Source organism: Aspergillus karnatakaensis (assembly GCF_047715665.1).
Source record: "Aspergillus karnatakaensis strain CBS 102800 unplaced genomic scaffold BJY04scaffold_27, whole genome shotgun sequence".
In the NCBI taxonomy this organism is placed as follows: domain Eukaryota; kingdom Fungi; phylum Ascomycota; class Eurotiomycetes; order Eurotiales; family Aspergillaceae; genus Aspergillus; species Aspergillus karnatakaensis.
Window position 1 is genome coordinate 136,228 of NW_027395739.1, and position 20,517 is coordinate 156,744.

The 20,517-nt window shown below is 50.4% G+C and overlaps 8 protein-coding genes across 8 annotated transcripts; 3 read left to right on the forward strand and 5 right to left on the reverse strand.

Moving 5' to 3' along the window:
- BJY04DRAFT_190315 (uncharacterized protein) lies at positions 1-1,289 on the forward strand. Its single transcript, XM_073711491.1, has one exon. It carries the CDS (start codon positions 287-289, stop codon positions 1,013-1,015), a length of 729 nt encoding a protein of 242 aa, XP_073570705.1. The 5' UTR covers positions 1-286; the 3' UTR covers positions 1,016-1,289.
- A 778-nt stretch (positions 1,290-2,067) lies between these two features.
- Positions 2,068-4,245, reverse strand: BJY04DRAFT_218731 (uncharacterized protein; the record flags this gene model as incomplete). The annotated part of the gene is made up of 2 exons (XM_073716381.1): positions 2,068-3,642; positions 3,706-4,245. 2 exons carry the CDS (start codon positions 4,243-4,245, stop codon positions 2,068-2,070), a joined length of 2,115 nt encoding a protein of 704 aa, XP_073570706.1.
- Positions 4,246-4,566: 321 nt separating this feature from the next.
- Positions 4,567-5,873, reverse strand: BJY04DRAFT_190316 (dual specificity protein phosphatase family protein). The gene has a single exon (XM_073711492.1). The coding sequence runs from the start codon at positions 5,745-5,747 to the stop codon at positions 4,815-4,817; it is 933 nt and encodes a 310-aa protein (XP_073570707.1). The 5' UTR covers positions 5,748-5,873; the 3' UTR covers positions 4,567-4,814.
- A 78-nt stretch (positions 5,874-5,951) lies between these two features.
- On the reverse strand, positions 5,952-7,918 carry BJY04DRAFT_228064 (allantoate permease family MFS transporter; the record flags this gene model as incomplete). The annotated part of the gene is made up of 7 exons (XM_073718755.1): positions 5,952-6,698; positions 6,753-7,007; positions 7,058-7,117; positions 7,172-7,317; positions 7,379-7,570; positions 7,625-7,669; positions 7,726-7,918. 7 exons carry the CDS (start codon positions 7,916-7,918, stop codon positions 6,111-6,113), a joined length of 1,479 nt encoding a protein of 492 aa, XP_073570708.1. The 3' UTR covers positions 5,952-6,110.
- A 1,588-nt stretch (positions 7,919-9,506) lies between these two features.
- On the reverse strand, positions 9,507-10,935 carry BJY04DRAFT_190328 (NmrA-like family protein). The gene has a single exon (XM_073711493.1). It carries the CDS (start codon positions 10,493-10,495, stop codon positions 9,551-9,553), a length of 945 nt encoding a protein of 314 aa, XP_073570709.1. The 5' UTR covers positions 10,496-10,935; the 3' UTR covers positions 9,507-9,550.
- Positions 10,936-11,821: 886 nt separating this feature from the next.
- Positions 11,822-13,424, forward strand: BJY04DRAFT_228066 (aminotransferase, class III; the record flags this gene model as incomplete). The annotated part of the gene is made up of 4 exons (XM_073718756.1): positions 11,822-12,119; positions 12,175-12,521; positions 12,589-13,041; positions 13,104-13,424. The coding sequence occupies 4 exons, from the start codon at positions 11,822-11,824 to the stop codon at positions 13,350-13,352; spliced, it is 1,347 nt and encodes a 448-aa protein (XP_073570710.1). The 3' UTR covers positions 13,353-13,424.
- Positions 13,065-16,358, reverse strand: ysh1 (cleavage polyadenylation factor subunit YSH1). The gene is made up of 4 exons (XM_073711494.1): positions 16,318-16,358; positions 14,851-15,994; positions 14,156-14,804; positions 13,065-14,094 (listed from the first exon to the last, which is right to left on the reverse strand). The coding sequence occupies exons 2-4, from the start codon at positions 15,922-15,924 to the stop codon at positions 13,496-13,498; spliced, it is 2,322 nt and encodes a 773-aa protein (XP_073570711.1). The 5' UTR covers positions 15,925-15,994; positions 16,318-16,358; the 3' UTR covers positions 13,065-13,495.
- A 674-nt stretch (positions 16,359-17,032) lies between these two features.
- On the forward strand, positions 17,033-19,143 carry BJY04DRAFT_67984 (uncharacterized protein). The gene is made up of 2 exons (XM_073720845.1): positions 17,033-18,354; positions 18,408-19,143. The coding sequence occupies exons 1-2, from the start codon at positions 17,292-17,294 to the stop codon at positions 19,049-19,051; spliced, it is 1,707 nt and encodes a 568-aa protein (XP_073570712.1). The 5' UTR covers positions 17,033-17,291; the 3' UTR covers positions 19,052-19,143.
- The last annotated feature ends 1,374 nt before the right edge of the window (positions 19,144-20,517 follow it).

Below are 20,517 nucleotides of genomic sequence, written 5' to 3' on the forward strand. Positions count from 1 at the left end.
GTTGCCGGCTGAGCATCCAGGTGTATCGCCTATTAAAGCGTCTGTTGGAGAACAGGGTGGAGTTCCTGAGACGTTACCAGTTGACCATTCTCTTGCACCGTCTGTTGAAGCGCGATTTGCGGCGCGTAATGTATCACCCCTTGGCTCGCCTGCCCCGGCCATCAAGCCAGCTGGCGTGTCGACTGGACCCTGGCGAGAGTATAGCAGTCGTTGGACGAGGATTGAAACCCCTCCTAAACGAAGAAAGATCAGTCCTAGGTCGCAGGATCCTATCTTGGCACGTGCAATGCTTGCCAAAGGAATCGAGCAGGTCCGAACGAAGAAGATGGACATCCTAGGATACCGAAAGCTCCAGGCATTGATCGACTTCCATGGCAACATTTTTGACGATGTTGAACAGTTTGATCACACGCTCAAGGTCCTTCTTGACGAGTTGCAGGCGCCTGTGCCGCAGGAAGAAGCACAGAAGCCGGCTAGCCCGGCTTGGGACTTGAAGACGCAGGTCCTCTGTACGGTGCAGTTCATGTTTGATCGTGCAAAGAGTCACTTTGCCGGTTACTACCCCAATACAATCGTGGCGCTACTCAAGGCCGACAAGGTCTGTGAGGCTGCGCCTCATTTGAGTGAGGTCATCGGAAATCTCATCGATGACATTCTTGCGGAAGCCGAGCTAGTCGAGCTGGCTTATACCATCGTCAAAGTCATTGACTTCAAAGACTCCGACACCGAATTCCGGTTGTTCTTACACGGCATGGACGTTCTGGGCAGAATCGTCGGCCGTCTGAACGAAAGGAAGATGTCACTTCCTGATGATACTACTGAAAGTATCGCGGAGTTGAGCGCCCGGGCGCTGAAGAAGGATGGCCTCGGCCACCAGAAAGCTGTGATTGTTACATGTGTTGAGCTAAGGAAGATGATCGCCAGTGACGGTCGGCTCTTCACCTTGATGAGGAATCCGGATGAGCAGACGCGACAGCTCATCATGTACTACAAGATGCGAGAGACTGTGTATTGATGGGTTATTTGAAAAAGTATTGATGGTGCATTTGGAAAACTGTTTGAGGGTTCTGTTTTGGATTGTTGCAAGCGTTTCGACCACTGTATGTTTTAGCAAAGCTGTTTGAGGGTTTTTGTTTTGGATTGTCGCAAGCGTTTACAACTACTGTATATCTTAGCAAAACTGGTTGACGGTTCTGTTTTTGGATTGTTGCAAGAGTCTTCAATCATGTATGTATTAGCACCTCTTATACTTATAGATTCTATTCTTAATGAAACCCCTGCTTCAAAAACTTCTACACTGCTACTCAAGTAGTTGGTCGACGTGGTGGACTTGCCAGTACATTCAGTCTAGTTGATGGTTCCCTTCCATTCATAAGTGAATTAGAGCATGTTCAGTCTGAACGGTAGTAGAATCTACTAGTTGTAGTAAGCCCGCATCCCTGGACGTGGTGAATATTAGACCGTTGACTCCACTCCAATGGCGCAAACTCGTTGCCTCATGGTTTCCACACCCAAATTATCAACAGGCCAACGACTTTATTCTGGTGAGCAAGAAGATTTGTTATCTACTGTTGTTGGGAAGCCCGCAGCCTCCACTTCCTGAATCGACATACCAGATGGTGGCACGGTACAAATGGTGACGAAAGATTTGGAAGCTGATAAGTCGTGAGGTGAAATATTATCAGACTATGTGTTTGTTGACTCACGCCAACAGCCTTGGAAGCATAACATAGTCGCCTCAATTGGCGTCCCGATAAACTGTCAGAATGAGACATAACATCAAAGGTACAGAAAATGGATGTGATATGATACATACAAGAACTCTGTAAACAACACAAGAGACCAGAGCCCAACCTGATGGAGAGGCTCGACGTATATGTGCTCATTCTGGGCTACTGAGGTGCTGAGTCTCTGGATTAAATGTCTGCTCTAGTTTTGATTAATTGCCACGAGACAGCAGTAAATTATTGCCTAGGTAGTAACTAAATAACATCAATTCTCTATAGACAGTCTCACGTCTCTTCAATGTAAACCCAAGCGCAAGCATACTATGAGAAGTACATCCACTTAGTGGTGCCCCAAGCTCGTAGGAAGAAGCACCATCTCGTCGTCAGGCATTATCTCATCTCCATCTTCATCACATTCTCCTCTGCTTTCGCTATCTTCCTCATTTCCCGCACAAATATCACCAGTCCGCTCAGCTTGAGCCTCGATTACCACAGACCTAGCAAGAAGTGCGCTCTCACAACCCGTGTCAGTCCCATTAAGGTCTGTCTCAAAAGTCTCACTCGGAGAAGCAGATTTGACAGAAGGCGTAGTAGGAACTGTGCTCGTAGAGACAAGATCGTCAAACTCGAAACCATTTTTCTCCGGAGACGAAGAGGACGACTCGGCAGTAGCTTGAAGAGGTGGCGAAGGTGATAACCTGATGAATGTAGATGTCTTGACAAGACCGGGAAGAGTAGCGTCTCGGCTTGGTGACTGTTTCTTTTCAATGATTGTGGATTCAACAAGTTGTTCGTTCAGCACTGCAGTCTCGGGGGCCAAGGCATCTTCGAAAAAATTGCAGATTTCAATGGTCGGCTCATGGAGGCATTTTATAAAATTGCTTCTGTTGGTGTTTATCTTGAGCGAAGACAGATCGAGAGTCAACCCCGGATCTGCCCTCTTCGAAGCCTTGCTCGGGTAGTTTGGCCGTCGTTTCTTTAGGGCACGGTCCTGGCCGCAGCGATACTCAGACAGAGACAGTTGCGGAAGGCGAAGCACGGCTGGGTCGATAGTTCTTGCGTTTCTATCTTGGTACTGGATGAGCTTCAAGTCTTCTACTTTTCTCTTCGCGAGGCGTCTTTCTTCGGGGTTGATTGTTTTCTTGTAGAGGAGGGTGAGCCAGTTCGAGGGGGCGGTTGGTACGCTTCCCCCGGTGCATTGGAAGTACTCTAGTTTTGTGTTGGCTGGTATGTTGCCGATGCCGAGCCAGTTGAAGAACTCTTCTTGCGTTGTGTTGACTTCCCTGGGCTTAGGGTTGGTGGTCGTGGATGTAGTGACCGTAGGAGCCGTGAACGCTTCGGTGGCTGTTAGACTGGTGGCCAAGAGAGAGGCAGAGCTAAGACAAAATCGACCGTTCGCACCGACCGTTTGTAGGAGTTCTTCCACATCTTCTTTCTCTCCATCCCCTTGAAACTCCGGAACAATAACGGTGCTGCTTCCCCAGCTACCAGCAAACTTCGGATCCATTCTGCGTATGCAGAGGAATGCTCTTGCGTCGTCAAGCTCGGAGCTCTGGCAGCAGAAGAAGTCGGCATCTGTATCAATTCGATCTTGTAGCTTTCGGAATGTCTGGCGCGTGATTTTGCGGAAAACAAGCTGGTGCGGTGTATGTTGCCTTTTAGAGCTATTGTCGATCTTGAGGAGTTCTCTAAGTTGCCTTGCCCGCATAGACTGGAGCGATTGGTCTTCGAGTTTGTTTTGCCTCTGGCGGTAGTCTAATAGCTCCTGGATTTCCCCGTGTTCCTCGACGGTTAACCCGAGCATACGGCAGACTTTGGGGCAATCATGGTCTTGGAGGAGGTTAATGAATATCTCGGCCTGCATTCGGGGTGTGAGATCGGCCCAGGTCGGTCTCCTGATTTTTACTGAAGACGACTGAGGGATGTTAGCATACTTGAGACAAAGAGAACAACAAAATGATTGGCGAAGGATACTTACCTCTGTCCCTCCCATAACCTCGTCCAGATCACTATCCTCCATATCCTCCAACACAAGATCATTTTGTCTTGTAGCCGCCATCTTGGCCATGTTGTTCATCCAGATTGGATTGAATCTCCCGTTGCTCGCTTTGAGATTCTCCAACTGATCAGCTGAAATTCTGCTCAAGAAAGAGTGCTGAAAGTCTCCATTCTGAGGCAGGGGAGTCTTCGTTAGGATGGATAGACTCTCAAGGCTTGTCCCCTTGTCGCTCCGCTTGGCTGTACTGGGTATGTCTTCGTGACAGTCACCGCCACCACTCTGCTGAGCACCACGTTCACCGTTCTGTGTTTCAGGAACTGGCTCATGGGGTCTATCTAGTGTAGGGAAGGCAGCGGGAGGTAGCTTCGGATCGTACTCGATGTACCGGGGATTTTGAGTAGTGGCCTTCTTCTCTCGACGGAGCATCTGGCGAGATGAAGGAGCGTAGAGGGAGTCTTGCTCGAGGCGTTGAGGGGGACGCACAGTCTTTCGGAGTTGCATCGTCCCTCGCTCGCTCATGGTGCTTGCGTAGCTTGGCTATGGCTTGCTTTGGCTTCAGGAGGAATAGGCAGATAGCATGTTAAGATTACGAGAGAGCCAGAAGAGATGAGTGCAAAAGCAAACGAGAGTGTTGAGTGAGTAGGGGATAGAAATAGATCTGTCGAGGGGTTCATACATTTTACCATGAGGAGGAGTAAAGGATCGCAGTGAATTTCGAGTGAGTTGTTGTATGTGTGAGTGCGTATGGAAGGAGGCAATTAGGGGATGATCGCACGAAGCGAGACTGCATAGTCACTGTATGCTTCCACAGGTTGAGGGGATTAGTGAAACCAGAGGACTGCCTGTTTAGGAAAGATAATAACATGGAATAAACAAGATGGAGTTTTCAAATCTGCAAATTCTTCTATTGCTACCCTGAAAATCCACGAAATTCCCGTCATCGTCAAGATCTTTGTCAAGACCATAAGCCTAGAAGGGTGAGCCAGCATCTTCTGCTAAGAACAATAAAGGTAATAGGTACAAAGACAGAAGGATTGAAAAGCATCGCCAAAATAACGCCATCAGAAAACGATCAAGCCTGCAACACATCATTCCCAACGGTCTTGAAATGGTGCTGAAGGTTTTCTCTCAGTAGTCGAATCCTCCATGTAGCCATCCTCTGCCCGGTCTGCAAAGCTTCGCTTTTTGGATAGACTCAACGTCGGGGGACCAAGGTTCGTGTGCACGGCAGTAGACCTCCTCGCAGCTTCGACATCCCGTTTTGCTTCCAAGATCCCCTGGAACGCACCCAGCAGAGGCTTCACACTCTCTTCTAAATCGATGCAAAAGCGCTGTCCATGGAGGAAATTTATCGCTTCAGGCAAATTCATATCGAGCATAACCATCAAGTACGCTATCACGACAAGAGCCGATAAGCCGTTTCCCGTTTCGCAGAAAACGAGGATTTTCTTGGGAACCAACGAGTCGCGCAATAAATTTGCTTCGTTGGAGCTGAGATGGTCATTAATGTGTCGTATTGCTTGTGGCAGTCTGGCAATGAGGTCTTGGTTGCTCGTGATGTCGAAAGAATCGGCCTGGATCCCCACCTCCGCGGCGGCTTTCTGTCCCGAAACCGCTCGCATTCGCGCCAACCGTTGGTCTCGAACCCCAAACAGAAGGGTGATACCCTCATCTTTGAGCCATTTTCGGTTTGCCAGACAGCTCCACGGTCCAAGATAGAGAAATGGTAAGATTCGTTGCGCTGTTCGGCGTAGACTATACGACCATTCGACCTCTCCGTGCGGCAAATCAAAGTCACGAGGATCCACGCGCTGAAAGAATCCGGAACTGACAAATTCTCCTTCTGCAAAGCGATGTGAGTGTTGGTCCATGGGCTTCCTCAAGGGTGGGGTGTAGCCATTATAACTGATATGCGGATAGTCAGGATTTGCGAGTCGCTTCGTGTACTTGTGAGTACGGACGTATTGAGAATCATTGTTTCCTAGGACTGGAATTTCCGACTGAGGATCTGCGGAGCCCATGATGATGCAGAGGGGTGAGATAAAAGGAGATGATGGTGTCCATGTTGATGGAGGAGGGAATTTACTCGTACTTGAGATGCTAGAGGCTCGGCCGTGCAGAGCCTTTCCTGATTGGGACTGGCCCGAGTCATCCCAGTCCAACCAAGTTGAGGTTCTCTTTGTTCTTCATCCTTCTTTGTCGCCTTCTCTAAGTTCTCTTAGATTCTTGCATATCCATGGTTGTTATTCGTTAAGCTGTTCTAAGTTCTCTTTGATTCCTTCTCTGCAGCTGCAGATACCCAATACCTAAAAATAACACATAGCTAGGTTCTATGTCTATGATTCCAAGGACACCGGCAGCTAACGCTAAAGTAGGTCTTACTCTCATGTCTGGAAAATCCATCGAGGATCCTTGTCTCCCTGGAAGTCATCGCCGACATCACCCATCAACGCCTGCAAGCCCTCGTGTTCTCTGATCTCGGCCTTTTTGGCATTCTCTCTGTTAAGGACCTGCCACAAGATGAATACCACAATGATATTCGCCACAAGATATCCCAATGCAAACCCATGACCAAGATAATATCGCGGCTCTGTCTCTGTTCGATACAGTTGCGTTCCGAGGACGGCTCCGAGATTACCAATAGAGATTTGCATGGCGTTTGCGATGGCTCTCTTTGTCTGAGCAGAGACATTGTTGGCAGGCCATGAGAGGACAATGGCCACGGCGGGATAAATGCCTGCACAGCAGAAAAATGTGCCAGTATACTGCACACCAGGCTGTTTGCCTGTGATGAGAATGATGTATCCGATACAGGCGAATGCTGAGGATCCCATGATGAATGGAGCCCGTCGACGGGTGCGCTCAGATAGAATAGCTACAGTAATTGTCGTGATGAATCCCAATGCATAGGGAGGCACGGTGAGAAGCTGGGCCCTAGCAGCGCTGTATCCAAGTGCCCTAATAATGCTGGGCTTCATTGGCGGTCAGAGATAACGTCTCAAAGAGTTGGTTCAAGAGCTTCTTACCAAGAATAGAGAGAGAGTATAAAGTGGAAGTGACATTGTGTGGAACCCGAGCCCATATAGCCAGACCTTGGGATCCTTAATAGCATCGGTAACCGCCCCCCAGGAAAACTTTTCCTCGCGTGTCGCATCACTGTCGTGCTTCAAGCGGAAGTGGATGAAGCTCCGTTCCTTGTCGGACAAGAATTCTGCGGTAGAGGGATAATTGTAGACCCAGAAATAGGCAAGGAGGGCCACAACAACCGTGAGCAAACCTTCCTATGGCAGGTCAGTACGTGAGCTTGGCTAGATAACTATGTGCTGCATACGAGGATAAAGATCCAACGCCATCCCTCATAGTTGCCTACACCATCCATGTGGGCAATTCCCTGAGATGAAGTCAATATATTGTGCTGTCGTGTGGTTCACTTCGGGCCACCCACCCAAGCAAGAATTCCACCAAAAGCACCAGCAAGCGATGCTGCACTGAAGAACAAAGCAACTCGGTAATGCTGTTCATTGCGCTTGTACCACATCGAGAGATAAAAGACAACTCCAGGGAAGAGACCACTTTCGGCGATACCGAGAGCTGTAACCAACAGGCAAAACTGTCAGCGGTGTTTGTCAGACGGAACAAGACTTCGACATACCCGTTCGTGAGGTCAAGTATCCGGCATAATTGTGCACCACGCCAAGGAGTGTTGCGACAATACCCCAGGCTAGAGTGAGCGTAGGCAGCCATATCCTAGGGGTCGTCTTCTTCAAGACGATATTGCAAGGAACTTCGAAAATAACGTAACCGACAAAGTACAGCGTCAAACCGGTCAGATACTGGTTTCCAGCTATTGATTATGGCGTCAACGATCGCCTGTAGTACTCGAGATTGTGATTCTTACACATGCCAATATCGTCCGTCAAGCCTTCCAAGCGAGCATTGCCGACTATAAGCCACAAGTATTAGCATAGTCTCTCTCAACTCAAAGATCAAGATTCACACCGTTGCTTCGGTCGAGGAAAGACAAAAGGTACAAGATGGTCAGCGGGGGGAGCAGCTTGAAGTCGAGTTTGCGTAATAGCGCTTTCTCATTGATATCGCCAAATTCGTCAACATCACTTTTTGTCGGAGAGCCGTCGTGTTTTTCCCCAGTCGGAGGAGTTCCCGATCCCTTGACCTCTTTCACGTCCGCCATTGTTCGTCTGAGCGCAGTGCTTTCACAGTGAGTTTGTTGACCAGACAGTCGAAGCTGAAAGAATTGCTGACCTTAACCATGGCGCATCGGAGCCCGGAAGGTAGATTTAAAGCAATCAACGGCGCTGCAGATAGCGCAAAGCACATCATCACGGCAGCGGTTCACGCGATGAGGGCTGCGAAAGGCAGAGACCCCTGCCGTGGGGGTCTGGGTCATGGTGGTGGTTAGCAGAAGCTGATCGCACATGGAAGAGTGGCATTTTCCAAGGCTGAAGCCAATCCGAAGCCAATAAATTGCAAGCTCCGTCATTGCTAAAGGACCCTCGGTGGGTGTAGTTGATGAGCAATAGGGGATCCGCGATGGCGAGCTCATGACTCCTCCGTCCAGTTCGACCAATTACAGAGCAGCTTTTACACGAATAAATCGGCCGAGAGAGCAAAGGCAGCTTGGCGTCTTCTGAACTAAGTAAGGTTAACAACAATAAGCTCGACTTTCACCCGCGTGTTTGTGTGTGGATCACTGGATGATGATTCTGAGAGACGTTCATCAAAGCGGATCCTTTATATCTACCTATGGTTGACTTCTATGAAGACGTCTCTCCCCGCGGTCACAGAGGGGACGAGTGGCACATACTAGTCTCCAGGAGTTCAACAGCCTAGATCCCTGTCAATAAGTTGCATTACGGCCATCTCGGCAGGCCATACTTGAACAAACTCTTGAACTCGCCAGGACCAATCTTCATCCCATTGGAAAATCAGGGGCCAAGACGCACAAAAGAATTCCCAGTAGCCAGGAAACCAGCCGGCATTCTCCCAAGGCTCTGTAATTACCGACAAGGGCCGCAGTGAAGGCAGGTTCGGCGGAGAAAGACCCTAGAAATTTCTTATCGCCATGTTGGCTATAGAATAGGTAGTGATGTACTCCGCCCCCGTCCAGGCCTCGAAAAAGTCGGGCCATGGGCACTGGGTCTTTCGCATTGCGTCGAATATTGATTGAAGTTTGGCGATAATGCCATCCTTCTCGGAGGGAGCCAATGACGGCCAAATGGAATCCAGCTGCACTCCGGGTGCGCGTTGCATTATTAAGAAAAGTTGATCCCCATCATGATACATTACGTACAGCCGGGGGGCTGGGACTTCGGGGACATGTCGTTCAAGGTAGACCAAAGCCTGGCCTTCCCAGGTGTTTACAAAGTTGCCATACTTGACAACAATATCATCGTTAAGCGCCACAATCTTGATGGCCCACAAGATATTGGTGCAGGCACTGATTTCATCTGTTGTAGGGAGAGTGGGTAGAGGCTGAGAGTTCTGAAAGGGGACGTCCACTGGTTTCCACAACGTGATCAGAGCCAGAAAGACAAGGGGGATACCTTACTATTGAGATATTGCCTTGATGGGAAGATAATGAGGGGTGAAGTTCAGCACACACTAGCAGCTTCCCCGCAGACAGGGCGGCTTGGACCAGCAGCGGTGTCCATTTTCTGGCCATGAAATTCTCCCACAAGTAACTCTACGCGCTGAGCTTAGTAGGGTATATTTTCCACTCAAATACTCTAGTGACCCCATACTTCTCGGGTAAGTTACCGATCGATGTGATTCGCAATGACTAACCAGATTTGTTGAGTACATTTTACTGAAACAAGTCCTTGTGGTGCTCCGCCCACTCAGAGAACCTTTGCGCTGGGCGCTTGAGATACTTCTCGATGTTCGATCTCATTTCTGGCGTCAGGTGCCCAGAGAGAAGCTCCTGGTTCTCGCTGGCCCTGGCAAAGTTCCCCGTCAACACTTTCGCCAATCCCTCGCCCAAACCGCTCTTCTCGGCCATCACTTGTACATTTTCCTCTGGGGTGATTTTTGTGACCTTGATTGGCTTGTTGATCACTTTGGCAATGGTCTCAATAACACCAGCGACAGACAGATCAGTCTCTGGTCCAGCGAGATCAATCACCTTCTCCTGCTTGCCTTCAACGGCGCCCGCGAGGATCGTTCCGCATACGGCACCGATATCGTCGGGAGAGATGAGGTCAAAATTGAGCTCAGGGAAGGCCCATCTGACTTCCCCGTCCTCCACAATCTGCTTCTGCCACCAAAGTGTGTTGCTAGAAAAGAAAGCAGGCCGAACGGTGACATAGCCTCTTGGTCCGAACACATCCTCTAGTGAAATCTCGACCTGTGCATGCTCGTATGCAACATAGTCACTTGGCTCGACGGCGCGGGCATCGCCATGGATGGCGGAGGAGCTCAGTAGAACGACAAACTCGATTCCTGCCGCCTTGAGCGCCTCAGCAGTGCCACGCATATGGTCGGGTGTAGTCCCGAGAGCCGCGTAGAGGAAGGCATGAGTGGCACCGGTCTTAGAAACAGCAGCACGCACGGTATCGGGTTTGTTGAGGTCGGCTTGAATTCTCTCATAGCGATCAGAGCTTTGTTCTTCGGCTACACTCAGACCGGGAATCAATTTCGAGGGATCACGCATTGCGAGAAAGACTTTGTGACCATATGAGTGAACGACGGGAATAACAGCAGAACCAACGCCTCCTGTTGGGCCGAAGACGACGATCTTCCTGGGACTCATTGTGAAATGGGATGGATTGAGACTTTCGCTTGTTCGATGAATCTGTGTTTGCAATCGGTAATTGGTGTACAGGACTGATCTTGCAGTCTCTGACCCTGCTCTTATACATTCGAGGCTCGGTATTGCGCATGTCGGTTAATTGAGTCCATGACGCTAATCGGGGCCGTCACCTTCCGACCCCCGAAGTATGTGGATTTGTCTCGTGCAACCCAACCTTCAAAGTTACGAGACTGGTCAGTGGTGATAGCAGTACGAGATCCATTCGTCAGCTGTCTCGGTATTCGGTGCTAGGAAAGCCCAGGTTATGTCTGCTTATTCACGACGCCTGTTGCTGGAGGTGAAAGGGGACGGTCGCGACGGTCGAAAATGTGGGGTGTCAGCTGAATAATGATCAATTTAGGCTATCTATATGGCTATTACGGAGTATGGAAGCAATAAGGCATTGGGCTTCGAGTTTGCAGAGCCTGTTGATACCCTAACCATCAAGCGTAGATTTTGTTCGCATCAGAAATGTTCCGGTCGGCGGGAGGCACACCCGCCGGTCCCGACCACGGACACCGCACTCTGAAGCGCCGCTATACGGAGTGTCGGCGCCGTGCTTTTTTCTTTTTTCTTTCTTACTCGTATAACTACCCACCGTCTAGTAGATTGTTGCAAAGAAACTGTTGTAAAACCGACGAGTCCTCGCGCTATTTATCCGAAATGATGGACCCAGCTGGTCTCTTATAATAAATATGGGTATACCATTTTTTTTTAAGGTTAAAACTTCCATCCGGGGAATAAGCTAGCCCGCCAGGTCAAGAACCAGAGTATAGCACACAACAACGAGCTACACACATAAGCACTTGTTTATTTGAGTGTCGGGGTATATCGCTCAATTTCGGATGAGACCAGGGTTTTCTATGTACCTGTAGCCTTCCATCATGGCAGCGAGGATGAAGCCCGGGCCCCGCATGCGATTGCAGTGGCGTGGCTTGATCATTTCAAATTCACCGTCCATTGTCCAACGATGCTCTCGGGCTCAGTGCGGGGACTCCAGATACGAGATCGGCTCCCCGGCAGTTTGTACCAATCAAATTCTCGGCTTCTGGACCGGCATGCCGATGTATGCTTTACTCCACTTGTGTCTGTCGTCTGTGGGTCAGTGACTCGAGTCAGGGCCCCCCGGCCCAGGTACAGATAAAGAGCAGTTACTCCAACTTTCTATACAACTTCTCTAATTATCCCTTCTTCGTATTGCGACTACATTTTGCCAGCCCTCAATTAGCATCCAGCCCGCATCATAACCCACCATTACCAACAAAAATCCAGCAAACGGATCCAGCAATGACCAGCGCCGTTCTCCACCGAACCACCCGCTTCGTGCCCAAGAAAGCAGTCGGTGGAAACGGCAGTTACCTCTATCTCGAGGACGGAACCAAGTTCCTTGATTCGACAGGCGGAGCGGCAGTTTCCTGTTTAGGCCACGGCAACGAGAAGATAAGCCAGGCCATTTTCGACCAGCTACAGCAGGTTGAGTACTGCCATACTGCATTCTTCGGGACAGATGTCTCTGAAGAGCTTGCCACTTTCCTTGTTGACTCGACAGGAGGAAAGTTGTCGAAGGTTTATGTTGTTAGTTCTGGTTGGTTTTTTTCGATCCTTCTGTTTGAGAGTACACGCTAATGCTGTCGAGGTAGGCTCTGAAGCCATCGAAGCGGCACTAAAGCTCTCCCGCCAATACTTCCTCGAGCTTCCTACCCCGCAGCCTCAACGAACACGCTTTATCGCACGTAAGCCCTCCTATCACGGCATCACACTTGGTGCCCTGGGGGCCGGAGGCCACGTTCTCCGTCGCCAACCTTTCGAGCCTCTTCTATCGCAAAATACCTCCCACGTATCACCATGCTACGCCTACCGAGGGAAGAAAGATGGCGAGCCGGACTCTGCGTACGTCACGCGACTGGCCGACGAACTAGATGCTGAATTTCAGCGCGTGGGTCCTGATACCGTCTGTGCATTTATCGCAGAGCCTGTCGTTGGAGCAGTAAGTATAATCTCTCACTTCTCCTGAGCCAATTTGTGCTAGACGCTAACGCGATACCTATGGAAAGGCGCTAGGCTGTGTACCCGCCGTTCCGGGCTACTTTCCCGCCATGAAAGCTGTCTGCAAGAAGTACGGCGCCCTCTTCATCCTCGACGAGGTCATGAGTGGTATGGGACGCTGCGGAACACTTCACGCCTGGGAGCAGGAAGACGTCGTTCCTGATTTGCAGACAATCGGCAAGGCGCTGGGCGGTGGATATGCACCTGTCTCGGGTCTGCTGATCTCGGATAATATTGTGCGGACTATTGATAAGGGAACTGGTGCATTTCGGCATGGCCAGACGTATCAGGGACATCCAGTTTCTTGTGCAGCGGCACTGGCCGTGCAGAAGGTCATCAAGGAGGAGGAATTGTTGGAAAATGTCAAACGGATGGGAGATTACTTGGAAGAGAGGCTGAAGGATACGCTGGTAGAGAGTAAGTATGTTGGGGATATTAGGGGAAAGGGGCTGTTTTGGGGGGTAAGTATTTCTCTTGTCTCCACATAGGAGATCATACATATAGGTGCTGACTATGTCTGCAGCTCGAGTTCGTCAAGGACAAAGCTACAAAAGAGCCTTTCGAGCCAGAAGCTGCGATTGCATTCCGTCTCCAGGAGTCTGGTTTGAAGCCAGAGTATGGGATATCACTATATGCCTCATCAGGGACGGTTGATGGAGTCCGCGGTGATCATGTCATTCTGGCGCCTCCTTATAATGTTACCAAGGAGGAAATTGACATCATTGTGGAAACGACTGCAAGAGTCCTTGAGGAGGTTTTCGCCCAGGTCTAGAGCCTGGTTAAGGGGAATGTGCCTACGATTTACTGTGTCCGAGATGATGATTATAAGACATTGGGTAGGTCTTGACGTTGGATACCTACAACTAGCAACCTTATAACAACATAAATGAACCGTATATCGTACATAACACAAGTCTAAGCCGTAGCCCCAAGTTCCAAGCCCTTCGAGGCCCCTTTCCCAGTATCTTCCGTCTCATACTCCTTCCCCCCTTCATTCACTGCCTTACCCCCCGACACCGACGGCCCAGCACCAGACCACATACTCGCCACGATCTCAACAGCGCGCTCAATCACAACTCGCACGCGATCCCTCAAAACGGCATTCGCGCACTCAACCTCCAAGTCCTCCAGCCAGACTCTCGCAACATGCTTATCAACCTTGATTTCTAACCCTGGGACTGGGATGCCAAGGGCCTGTAGACGAGCGAGTTCTGCCATTTCAAGTTTCGCGATCGTTGCTTCGTCAGGCGTTTCTTCTTCGGATTCTGAGGGTGTTTGGTCAGAGTCTGGTTCGGGATTTGCGGTTCCATTTGTGGCGCTAGAAGTCGTGGCGGCGGAGTGGAGACGCGGACGCTCGATTGGGGCGATGTCGGAGCCGAACTGGGCCTCGAGCATCATAAGGAGGCGGGTAAAGCGTTCTTCGGCGTCTTGGGCGGCGTGCGGATTCAGGAGGTCGAGGGTGGTGTTGTCGTCGGTATGGTGGTGATGGTGGTGGTGTTTGTTTTTGGCGGATTCTAGAGTTTTGGTCAGTAAATTTTGGTTTTCGAAGGGTGCAGGAAGGTGGCGGCGACGTACGTTTCAAGGAAGCCGGACTGCTTTCCACGGTGAGAAGAACAGCCATGACTGCGTCGGCTACGCCGTCATTCATCATGTTTCCTTCCCACTGGAGCTCTACCTCACGTGTTCGGGGGTGGTATCTGATAATGACACTGCCCATTACGAGGTATGTTTGGGATTCTTCCATAGGAATTTCTTCGTCGGCAGCTTCCTCTTTCAGCCGATGCTTCTCTCCATTGGCTTGTTCCTCTTCCTTCTTCAACTCGTGGCCCGTCCTGATTTCTTCGATAGCACCAAAGGTACCCTCCAGTGCCCATTTGATTAAATCCATACTCGCCGAGCTCAGTGTGATGTGCTGTTTGCAGGTGATTGTAGTGGTTGCTAAACCAGCGTATTCCCGAAGATCATCCGGGGCCATGAGCGAGAGGTCGAACCCGTTCTGAACGAGAACTCCGGCCATAAGAGGCCCTTCTTCTTGCTCCGTGGGCGGTGTCGTCTGTGCTAATTTGCCAACGACCTTGGCAATTTTATCTTTTCGAAAGGGAATTCGAACTTCGTCGCAGTTGGCTGGGGTGTAGACCTTAACTTTTGTCGTCTTTTCGGCATTTAAACTGAGCAGTTTGGATTTCAAACGCATCATTTGGTGTTTTTCGCCGTGAACGAGGATCTGTTGATGTTAGAGATGGATCCCGCAGTGCTGAGGGAACACATACCACGACAGGAGCTGCTACTTCTTCTATGAAAGTGCGGTTTTCGACGCCGTCGACGTGAGCGGCGAAGGAAATCTCGTCGACTGTGCATCGTCTCGGGATCATAATCTTTTGCTCCTCATCGTTGCCGTTCATGCGAGTTCTGCTCATTCCAGTGGCTGCTCTTGACATCACAGCGTGGATCTGATCTGGTTCGTTAAGTAGCTGTTTTGCCATTGTGCCTTCCACACTGTAGCCTGTCATAACAACGCCGTTACGTTCATTCGGAGCCCAACGCTCCAGTAGTTCTCTACTGGTACCTGTCTGCAACATACCCGGAGACGCTAGCATGACACAGCCTCCAACATCGTCGAATCTCTCGAGACTTCGTAAACTTCGAACAAATCTGAAGTCCCAAGGCCCAGCACTAACGCTCTTGTCACCACTGGCTTCGGCTTCTGCCATGCGCTGACGGAAGAGCCTTTTGATGTTGTCGTTCATAGCTCCAATGTATGTTTGATATACAACCATGCATCTTCGAGCGGTGTTCCCGATGTAGTAAATTGGAATCTTCTGTAGTTCAGGATGTGTTTCCCAGTATTCGTCCAGAATCAGCAAGAGCTCCTGCGCACGACCGAGAGCAAAGACGGGCATCAGGACTCGACCTCCGCGGTTTAAGACGCCAGTTATAGACTTCATCAAGGCCGCTTCGCGCTCGAGTCTTGGCGGGTTTGACGAGATTCCGAACGTAGATTCTGTGATGAGGACGTCTATTTTCACCCCGCGAGGAACAGCAGCTGGGATGAGATGGCGATCTTCTTCACGGGAGTAGTCCCCGGTAAAGAGAATATTCAATCCCGCGATGGACACCAGGAACATGGCCGCACCGAGGACATGACCGGCAGGAAATGGGGTGATGCGAATGCTGTTTATGGTGTGCGTTGTGTTGAAGTCGATGGTCTCGATCAGTGGTAGCGTCGACAAGTGATCATGTTCCGTGTATAGGGTAGTCCTTTGGTCTGACGAAGATGCTGTGTTGTTGACTCGCACGTTGTCTTGAATCAACCATTTGTAAATAGCTTTCGTGGCATGCGTCATAAAGACACGGCCCTTGAAATTCGTTTTGCTGAGAACGTAGGGAAGCGCTGACGAGTGATCGACGTGGAAGCTGTGATGCGGCAGAACAATCTATCAGCCATTTATCGGCGGGAAGGGCCAAAACAAGATGGAGAAATCCAAATCCATGCTATGGGAAATACAGATACAGAGGATTGAAACGGAATACAAAATGGATTGAGTTGTATTGCGCTTTTTTGTGTACATGAGGAGAAAGGCTGGGACTGGATGGCCAGAGGGGCTATTCCACCGTTGAAGAACAATGATTTCGAGACGCCATCACCCGCGAGATGTTGCCGCAGCACCCTTTGGCATCCAAGTATCCCCGCAATGAGAGGGAAGATGAGCGACAAGGAAACTAGGTGTCCGACGTACTGGCTAATCAAGAGAATGTCCACCGTGCTCAAGTCGAATTCGTCAAAGAAAGGGAGGGCGGAAAAGCCCTCTTTTGCAGGATGCATACCGGCATCGAGCTATGAGGTTTCGATCAGCATGGCCACCGAGAGACTATGAGGGAAAACACACCATAACAGTCTTTCCCTTGTACTGTATGATATGACATGACCGTCCGACTTCGTTACCACCACCTAGGCAGTAGAACGCCAGCTCATCCGAAGGATCAACAGGCTCGTCGTCGACGGCGTTCAACGCCGACGCCTTTCGCTTTGCTGCCATTTTGAGACACGTACACGTAAGGTACGAGTGTGAAGATATTTTCAAAGGGGCGACAATAAGGTCCACGGCAATAGCTACAGGCAGGCCGTTCAGCAGCAGGGCAATGCCTTGATGAAGCAGTTAGTAAAGCGTCTCAGTTTGCGCCGAAGTTCAGGGCCATGACATGCGGTCGCGGTAATATGTAAGCGCTTTTCGGGGCCAATCAAAGCCTAGTCAAACGACTTGCCAAAGAGAGATCAAACAAATAAGCATTGACGATTGATTAACCGTGTCGTTTGTTAGACTGCTTTTCAAGGCAAGCTGAAGGAGGTTTCTTCTAAGATGGAGAGCTGGTCTTACCTAACCGCACCACGTGACCGAGGTACGGCCGGCTGTCCATCGCGAAAACCTCAGAGCTCCCTTTCCGTCCGCGACAGCCGACAGCATCCCAAGCAACACCTGGTCTTCATCGCCTAGCCGCTTTTCACTACTGCTATTGCTTACCACAACAATCTACCGCGACTTGGAGCTGGATCCGATGTCTTGAGATGGTTACAGGTGGCGGCGGCGGCGGTTTTCAGCAGTCCGCTTTACTCTTCAACGCACGCGCGAAGCATTGATAGCTAGCAATCCTCGAACCAACATTATCACGCTCTCACCTAGGGTCTTATCAAGGACCGAAGGCCACAGTTATCATGGCGCAAACACAACCCCAACAGTTCTCCCAGTCTTTCTCTCCTCCGGGTTCCTCTCCTTCGCCCGCTCCATCGCCAGTCAACGGAGGTATTCCACCACCGAACAAGCGACAGCGTCTCTCTCCTCACCCTCAGTCCTCTCAATCACCTTACGCTTCGCCGAGCTTTGGGACCTTGCAACTACCACAAAATCAGACCTTTGCGGTGAACGGAGCCAACACAAATGGGATAACACAAACGCCACCTCCCCCTCCACCAGGCACCATGGGCCCTCCTTCTCGACCGCCCGTTGAAAAGGCCACAGATGCAGCAGAGCTGACGGATGTTCTGGCCTCATCTGGGATTGATGTGAGAGAAGAGGAGGCATTTCTTACAAGCAGTTACTCCGGCCCTGGCGTGCAAGCCCAACCCCCTCGTCCACAACCACCGCTGTCTCTCCAGCAACCTCAACCCCCCGCGGCGCCGCTGAATACGTCATTCGCATCACAAGCATCGACTACCGGAACCGGCTCCGCAACTCCGAGTTTTAGCGAAGTTTCACCCTACAAGCCTCCGGGAACCCAAGACTCCTTCTACACCGAACCCTCAACACAACCTCCCGCCCCGTTCAAAGATCCCAATGAGCCGACTCGTGAAGACACCGAGGCAGCTAGACGCGCACAGTATCATCTACAAGAACCTTTCCTGTTGACCAAAGTATTGGAGCAGCGGCTGCAAAGACGTGGATTTGAGCTGGGAGTTCGCATACCCGCGGAAGGATTATTTCACCCAGTACCTGGTCGTCCACAACCCATCGAGGTTACTGGCCCGGACGGCTCATCTGTCGTTCGCACTGGCCAGACAATCCTGAATCAGGAAGGTGCACCGTTAGTAGATATCCTGAACCTAATGTCCATATCGTGCGAAGAACGACTACGAACCGTGATCGATTATTCTTCTTCGCTCGCAAAAAGCAGGCGTGCGCACTCCCATGGACTGGTTCCGCTTGAATGGAAAGATTTAGCCTCAGCAAGTGATACCTTGAATGGAGATGGGGATGTCCCTCAAACTCCGTCTCTGAAAAGTAGAATTCTCTTGTGTTCTTAAAATGAAGTCGGTCACTAACGAGATACATAGGGCCTCATTCAGATACACAAGCGACCACCAGATCACTCACAGAGAAGTGCCGTTTATTAGTGGATAAAGATGCTTCTTACGAAGAAATTCGGGCTGCGAAACGTGCGAAGCGCAGCGCAAGTGCCATCCTGGGGGAAAGCGGAACGCCGAGGCCGGAGCCTGTGGATGTGCCTGGTTCTGGCGCTTCAACTCCCATAGGCGAGAGAGCTCCCGTCCTCGACAAGAAGGGGCTCTCAAAGAAAGAAGCCAAGAAACTGCAAGACGCGAAAGCGAATGAAGCACAGCAACACCAGCAATCTGTGGAAACAGCGCGGATGGCCACGCAAACTATGATGTCGGGAGGCATGTTCGGAAAAAAGAAGACATATTCCTGGCTCCAGCGTGGGCCGGCTGCTGGAAGTGGGTTTTCAACGCCAACACGCCCTGCTCCGCCCACACCGACTGCTACTACGGAGAAAACAGCATGTCCTGGAGAGCCCGCAACTGTTCCGACAAAACGGCTAGGATCCTGGCGGGAAGATAAGGAGAAGGGCGCTGGCATACAGGTCCGAGATATTCTTTTCATGTTGGAACTCGACGGCAGAGCATCCAGACATATTCAAAAGGCATATTCAAAAGACCTAAAAGAGGATAAAGCAGATTGATGACGGATTTTCTTCTCGGCAATCATCAAGTACATTCAAAAGAGTCCCTTCATCTTCTTCAGCAGGGAACCTTTCTTTCAGTTCCGCATGAGCACTGCGCAGGACCGTGGTTTTGGCGTTTGCGGTATATCGTCAGGGGTTACCAAGAATTTATGCGTCTTTTAATCTGTTTCTTCCACTTGCATGTCTTCGCTGTTCGTGAGGGCGAACTTGGATTTCAATGCATTTCTCCAGGCTTTCTTCCGCCTTTTCCGCCTTTTTCACCGTCTACCATGGTTTAATTACTCGCATGGAAGTCCGCAAGGGCCTCGCTTCTCAGACTCAGGACCGGCTTACTTGCTACCGTTACAACGTAATCAAATAAACTCTTTACGAATCCGTTCTACGCCGACATAGCCAGATACATAGAAGCTTTCAGACAGTGTATAAACCTTACCCATAGTACTGGGATCAAGAGCGTCCATACTCTGTAGATCAGGGGGCTTGTATCACGTGACTATACTAGCACGAAGATGGTTAGGGCTCTGACGCCCAAGCTGCTTTGATCTCTCTGCAAGGCACTCTCTGTCTCCAACCGCCTGCGCTTTCTTCTCCTCCTCGCATTTCAGACATGCAGAAACACGATCAACATGGCTGTGAACCAGGCTAAGAACACCCTGATGACGCTTCAATTGCCACTCATGAACACGTTGAAGACAGAATGAACGTGGAGGATGATGTCAGAGGGGGGCAAGGACAACAAAAGCGGAGGGGTTCCCACAGCGCGTCAATCCAATCATTTAAATCAATCCATTCTTCGCAACGGCTCCATCGCCCAGACTGACCAGACTTAAATTAGATGGAGGTTAGGGCCGTTTCTACAAATCACAACTCCCGCTCTGTCGCAATGCTAAACTACTCCTATGGCTTCGAGAACGCATGACATGCGGCCTCTTCGGCGAGCGAAATGCACCTCGAGCGTAGGTGCTGCGATCGCCCGTGGTCTCTACCAACCACGAAAGGACTCCCTAGCCTATACCATTGAGCCACTTAGCCATCGGGAGGAGGAACTCCGGGCATGGTTTCTGGATAAGCGAGAAACGAAAAGAGTATTTCGCAAAGGCCAAAGCCACCATTTCTGTGAATCCCGTGAGCCGGCTGGGAGATGAGCCCTGCGGGCCTTCTCCGGAAGAGTTGACATCGGCCAGTTAGGTAGACTCCGACAATGAGGACTACGAATATTATTATTCCGCCTCTGCTCACGGTCTCGAGGTCATGGTCCACTACTTATTCTCAGTCTATGTCTCAAGTGTACTCCAGGCCATACGACTAGTACCAGCAATACTCGGAATTAGCATTTGTTAATGTTGTTTCCCGGCGCCCACAGGCCGGAGCAACAAGGCGAATGGGAGAAGAAGGAAGGTTCATAGGAATTAGTGTAGATATCATAACATTCCTCTCGACCAAGCCCTCTCAACGGGGCTCAC

What these genes read in the sequence shown, in the direction of transcription:
- BJY04DRAFT_190315 (XM_073711491.1), top strand. Translation starts at nt 287, where the DNA reads ATGCTTGCCAAAGGAATCGAGCAGGTCCGAACGAAGAAGATGGACATC.
- BJY04DRAFT_67984 (XM_073720845.1), top strand. Translation starts at nt 17,292, where the DNA reads ATGGCGCAAACACAACCCCAACAGTTCTCCCAGTCTTTCTCTCCTCCG. An exon ending in TCAAACTCCGTCTCTGAAAA is followed by an intron (nt 18,355 to 18,407) that starts GTAGAATTCTCT and finishes CGAGATACATAG; the next exon opens with GGCCTCATTCAGATACACAA.
- ysh1 (XM_073711494.1), bottom strand. Translation starts at nt 15,924, where the DNA reads ATGACGCATGCCACGAAAGCTATTTACAAATGGTTGATTCAAGACAAC. An exon ending in AAGTAGCAGCTCCTGTCGTG is followed by an intron (nt 14,805 to 14,850) that starts GTATGTGTTCCC and finishes TAACATCAACAG; the next exon opens with ATCCTCGTTCACGGCGAAAA. An exon ending in CAGTCCGGCTTCCTTGAAAC is followed by an intron (nt 14,095 to 14,155) that starts GTACGTCGCCGC and finishes CCAAAACTCTAG; the next exon opens with AATCCGCCAAAAACAAACAC.
- BJY04DRAFT_190328 (XM_073711493.1), bottom strand. Translation starts at nt 10,495, where the DNA reads ATGAGTCCCAGGAAGATCGTCGTCTTCGGCCCAACAGGAGGCGTTGGT.
- BJY04DRAFT_190316 (XM_073711492.1), bottom strand. Translation starts at nt 5,747, where the DNA reads ATGGGCTCCGCAGATCCTCAGTCGGAAATTCCAGTCCTAGGAAACAAT.